The sequence below is a fragment of the Myodes glareolus genome, chromosome 11 (assembly GCF_982192425.1).
Source record: "Myodes glareolus chromosome 11, mMyoGla1.1, whole genome shotgun sequence".
NCBI classification, from domain to species: domain Eukaryota; kingdom Metazoa; phylum Chordata; class Mammalia; order Rodentia; family Cricetidae; genus Myodes; species Myodes glareolus.
In genome coordinates, this window is record NC_142036.1 from 63,605,078 (window position 1) to 63,610,565 (window position 5,488).

Below are 5,488 nucleotides of genomic sequence, written 5' to 3' on the forward strand. Positions count from 1 at the left end.
CTACCAGAAGAAGTTTATTTGGTGAAGCTTAAGACCAGGAAAAAAAATCTATTATTATATACAAAAATATTTTAATGCATTTTTACAGTATGTTATTTTAACAAAACAGTAGCAATAGATGAACCTCTAAAGACTATGCTCATTATTTATCTAGTATGCTGTTCTGAAGAAAGAATTACTAAAACAAATCTTATCAACATTCTTGTGGTACATTATATAAATATTTTTCTTTTCTTATAAAAATGTGACAAGATCCTAAACATTCAAAGCACTAAAACATGAACTTACTATGCTTGTTTAAAAAATTAGATAAGAATTACACATTCGTACTGTGATATAAACAGAAACATCCCTAAATAATTAGATATATAATTATCAAATATAAGAATTAAAGCAAAGAATTCTAATTTGCATATGAGAACCTGAAGAATACAGATTTAGAATAGTAGTCTCTCAACAAAGTGAAGAGTGATAGAATGCTGAAGTAGACTACCTGAGGATGCTCAAAATGAAAGGAGGTAAGTGAGCCTTAGGAGAATGAAAAAAGAAACACAGGTGTTGGAAGAGGTAGAAGAAGTAGGCAAGATGTATAAGGATATAGAAATCCAGGTGAGCATTGCAAATGTCTCCACAAAACCTAGTTGAACACAACAGAAGGACTTAGGCAAAGAGAAATTATTCTGATTACTGTATGATAGATAAATGAGGTATCTGACAGATAGAGGAAAGACAATCAGAAGAGACTTATTTTAGTACAGCCATAAGGGAATAGTGAGTGATTCTGGCTGATAGTGTAGAAATGGCATTTGGAGGCAGAACTTTAGATGTATGCTGCTGCTATAACATCAAAAGAATCCTGTTTGTGAGTATTTTTCATAGAGTACAGGACACAAGAACACTAAGAATAAATGGTGCGAAATATCTCCCTGAAAGTTGATAATACATAAAACCTACCCATAGGCCCATTTATATGTTAAAATATGATTACCCAATTGTACATCTGTTCAGATACATTAATTAGTACAATATATGTGTCAGGTGTTTTACTTGGTATTAAAGATATAAAAATAAACGAGATGGTTCTTGTCTACTAAGCTATAATTATTCTGCAAGAGGTAGCTAAATAAATAATTATGTGCAAGGAAATTATATTCATAAATATTTATGAAATAATACACACAAATTATTAACAAAACAAATCCATTGATGTATAAAAATGATAGCACAACATGACCTATTTTGTGTTGTCCTCTGAAGCACAGGTCATGTAACATTAGAATATATATATATATATGTATATATATAACATATTAAAGGAAAAGACATAAATAATTCAATAATGATTCATAAAAGTTTTGATAAACTTCAATGCCTTTTCATCATCTTAATTAAAAAATATGATTTTGCTTACTGATATCTATATGCCAAGATAAAAGTGTACATTGCTAATAATGGAGACTGTTAGATAAATTTCATTAGAATTATGAAAATTGAATGTTTCTAATACCCCATTCATCTTTTACACTACACTGAAGACTGTAACCACTACAAGAAGTCAAAAAATTAACTTCTACAAAACACAGACTCAAAACAGTATTGAATGCTACTCTTTATAAGCTTTCACCAAGTTTTCAGAAATAACACAAAAAAGAACTTAAAATAAGTGGCTTAGTACTAGGAGAGGTAATTATTCAATCATATAATACTGGATTCAACGTATCAAGAGTCTCCAAATATCTGATACTTCACCCTATTTACAAGATGTAAAGTACCTGATATTTGAGAGATAATAGATTTTATTACTCATGTCAACAGACACCATACAGATCATATTGACTTTGTTCCATTGCTATGGTTTCCACTGTATCATTTATATAGGACCAGATGCTATCTTCTACTCAGTAGACTGCATTACAGGAGAAGTATCCTTAGGTTACAGAATGGTAATTCTTCAGACTGGGAAATTAGTCTATGAACTCTGGATAACAAACACTATGGTGCATAGTTGCATTGCTGAATGAACACAATGTATTGATAAGATCTTCAGTCTATATACCATAAAGTTACAGGCAACCTCATTGACTAATTTTTAAATACTGATACAGAAAAGTAAAGGTATAAAAGTAAATAGATCAAGTTACATTTCAAGTATAATAATGTGTGCCACAAGTCATATAAGGAGAATAAGAATAAATATATGATTTCAAAATAAATAAGAATGTAATACCTACAAAGATGTTAATTAACAGAGAGAGAGATAGAGAAGAGAGAGAGAAAGTAGAATATTGCATTATTTAGTTTTAATTTCCAATTTGAATCAACCTAGTAATGTGGGAGAAGAGAAGCCTCTATTTTAGAATTGTCTAAAACAAAATAATCTGAGAGCAAGACTTTGGAGGATTAGCCTTATGTGGGATTCCCTTCTGTATGCTGTGAATACCATTAGTTAATAAAGAAACTGCCGCCCAGCAGTGAGCCGGAGACTGAAGCCATTGTGACTGAATATCTGAATAGTGGAAATGCAAATGAAGCCGTCAATGGCATGAGAGAAATGAGAGCCCCGAAACACTTTCTTCCTGAGATGTTAAGCAAAGTGATCATCCTTTCACTAGATAGAAGTGATGAAGATAAAGAAAAAGAGAGCTCTTTGATCAGTTTACTCAAACAGGAAGGAATAGCCACAAGTGACAACTTCATGCAGGTAGAACATTGTACTGATTAGGTGATAGCTCTTTCCAGTTGTGGGTGGAAGCTAATAACTGTTTTGAATATTCTTCCCAAGGCTTTCCTGAACGTGCTGGAGCAGTGCCCCAAACTGGAGGTTGACATCCCCTTGGTGAAGTCTTATTTGGCACAGTTTGCAGCTCGTGCTATAATTTCAGAGTTGGTGAGCATTTCAGAACTAGCTCAACCACTGGAGAGTGGCACCCACTTCCCTCTCTTCTTACTTTGTCTTCAACAATTAGCTAAATTACAAAATCGAGAATGGCTAACTGAACTTTTTCAGCAAAACAAGGTCAGTATGCAGAAAATGCTGCCAGGTAAGAGCTGACTGACTTAGTTAACAAGTGATTTTTGTGTACTAGGAAAGTATTTGAAAAATGGTCTAGATAAGTCAACTTGGTAAAATGAGAATTGTCTTTGCAGAAATTGACCAGAATAAAGATCGAATGTTGGAGAGTCTGGAAGGAAAGGGATTGAGTTTCTTATTCCCACTCCTTAAATTGGAGAAGGAATTGTTGAAGCAAATTAAGCTGGATCCATCCCCTCAAACTATATATAAATGGATTAAAGATAACGTCCCTCCCAAACTTCATGTAGATAAAGGATTTGTGAACATCTTAATGACCAGCTTCTTACAGTACATTTCTAGTGAAGTAAGCCCATCTAGTGATGAAACAGATTCTTCCTCTGTTCCTTCCAAAGAACAGTTAGAGCAGGAGAAAAAACTGCTGCTCTCCTTCAAGCCAGTGATGCAGAAATTCCTTCATGATCATGTGGATCTACAGGTCAGTGCCCTGTATGCTCTGCAGGTGCACTGTTACAACAGCAGCTTTCCGAAAGGCATGGTACTTCGATGTTTTGTTCATTTCTATGACATGGAAATTATTGAGGAGGAAGCTTTCTTGGCTTGGAAGGAAGACATAACTCAAGAGTTTCCAGGAAAAGGCAAGGCTTTGTTCCAGGTAAATCAGTGGCTAACCTGGCTAGAAACTGCTGAAGAAGAAGAATCTGAGGAAGAAGCTGACTAAAGAACCAGCCAAAGCCTTAAATTGTGCAAAGCATACTATGATGTAACTGCATTTGACCTAACCACTGCGAAAATTCATTCCACTGTAACGTTTTTCACAATATTTAAAGCAGAAGCACGTCAGTAAGGTTTCCTTCTGCATAAGGTTTTTGTAGTGTGATGTCTTAATCATAGTCTATCATTAAATACTTTAGGAGTATCCTTAATGTTTAGATAGAATATTAGCAGCATGCAATAATTACATCCTAAGTTCTCAAGCAGAGGAAGTCTATTGCAAAGACCTTCTTTGCTGCCAGTTACCATAGGCTGTTTTTAAGTTAAAAAACTGAATAGCAACACTGAATACTGTAGAGATGCACTTTGCTCAGTAATACTTGAGTTTTTGCAATATTTGATTATCCATTTGGTTGTTACAGAAAAATTAACTGTAATTGATGGTTGTTGCCGTAATAGTATATTGCCTGTATTTCTACCTCTAGTAATGGGCTTTATGTGCTAGATTTTAATATCCTTGAGCCTGGGCAAGTGCACAAGTCTTATTAAAAGAAACATGGTTTACTTGCACAAAACTGATCAGTTTTGAGAGATCTTTAATGCCCTTGAAGTGGTTTTTGTGGGTGTGAAACAAATGGTGAGAATTTGAATTGGTTCCTCTTACTATAGTATTGAAATTAAGTCTACTTAATTTATCAAGTCATGTTCATACCCTGATTTTATATACTTGTATCTATCAATAAACATTGTGATACTTGGGAAAAAAAAAGAAAAGAAACTGCCTTGGCCTGTTGAGAGGCCAGACTTAAGTAGGTGGGGAAAACTAAACTGAATGCTGAAAGAAAGGATGTAGAGTCAGAGAGAAGCCACGGAGCTGTCACTGGAGACAGATCGCTAAAATTTTGCTGGTAGGCCACGACCACGTGGTGATACACAGATTAATGGAGATGGGTTAAATTAAGATGAAAGAGTTAGCTAATAAGAAGTTAGAGCTAATGGGCCAAGCTGTGAGTTAAATAATATAGTTTCTGTGTGATTATTTTGGGATGAGCAGTTGGAAACCAACAAACAGCCTCCCTCAACATCCCTGATCATCAACTGCTGTAGAAGGACCAGTCCCACTGTGAGTGACACCATTTCTGGTGTAGGAACCCTGGGTTATATAAGAAAACTAACTGAGCCTGACCCTGGGCGAGCAAATGAACAGCCAATATTCATTCACGTATATGGAAGTTTTTGCTTCCAATTACTGCTTGAGTTCATTTCCTGACTTCTCTCCTTAGTGAACTATAAACATCATTTGAAATAAACATTTTCTTTCCCCAACTTCCTTTTGGTAACAGTGTTTTATCACAGTAGCTGAATTCAAACTAGAAGAAAGAGATTTAAAGTGAAATTAAATCATTGTAGGCCTTCATAGAGATTGAAAACTTAAGCCATGAACTGAGGACAGGAAAAGCATCTATGATGAATCCAATTAAAAAATACAAAAATATAAGAAGCTCATAAAGTAATAAGAAAAATGAAGAACTGTTATCAAAAGACATGAAGAAACATCTCACAGAAGACAATTAATGGACTCATAATATACTTAACTCCATTAATTTTATTTCATATAAGTAGAAATCAATGCAATGCTGAATGTATTTAATCGCATGTAAATTGTATATAAATCAGTAACAGCTGACTCAAGTCCCAAGGCAATGTAAATTAGATCAATGTTATTTCAAACAAACAGACAAA

At 34.3% G+C, this 5,488-nt stretch overlaps 1 protein-coding gene across 1 annotated transcript; it reads left to right on the plus strand.

Moving 5' to 3' along the window:
• Window positions 1-537: 537 nt before the first annotated feature.
• Window positions 538-4,519, plus strand: LOC125387908 (eukaryotic translation initiation factor 4 gamma 2-like). The gene is made up of 4 exons (XM_087911454.1): window positions 538-609; window positions 2,447-2,701; window positions 2,783-3,041; window positions 3,148-4,519. The coding sequence occupies exons 1-4, from the start codon at window positions 538-540 to the stop codon at window positions 3,750-3,752; spliced, it is 1,191 nt and encodes a 396-aa protein (XP_087767580.1). The 3' UTR covers window positions 3,753-4,519.
• The last annotated feature ends 969 nt before the right edge of the window (window positions 4,520-5,488 follow it).

What these genes read in the sequence shown, in the direction of transcription:
- LOC125387908 (XM_087911454.1), top strand. Translation starts at nt 538, where the DNA reads ATGAAAAAAGAAACACAGGTGTTGGAAGAGGTAGAAGAAGTAGGCAAG. An exon ending in CAAGTGACAACTTCATGCAG is followed by an intron (nt 2,702 to 2,782) that starts GTAGAACATTGT and finishes ATTCTTCCCAAG; the next exon opens with GCTTTCCTGAACGTGCTGGA. An exon ending in TATGCAGAAAATGCTGCCAG is followed by an intron (nt 3,042 to 3,147) that starts GTAAGAGCTGAC and finishes TTGTCTTTGCAG; the next exon opens with AAATTGACCAGAATAAAGAT.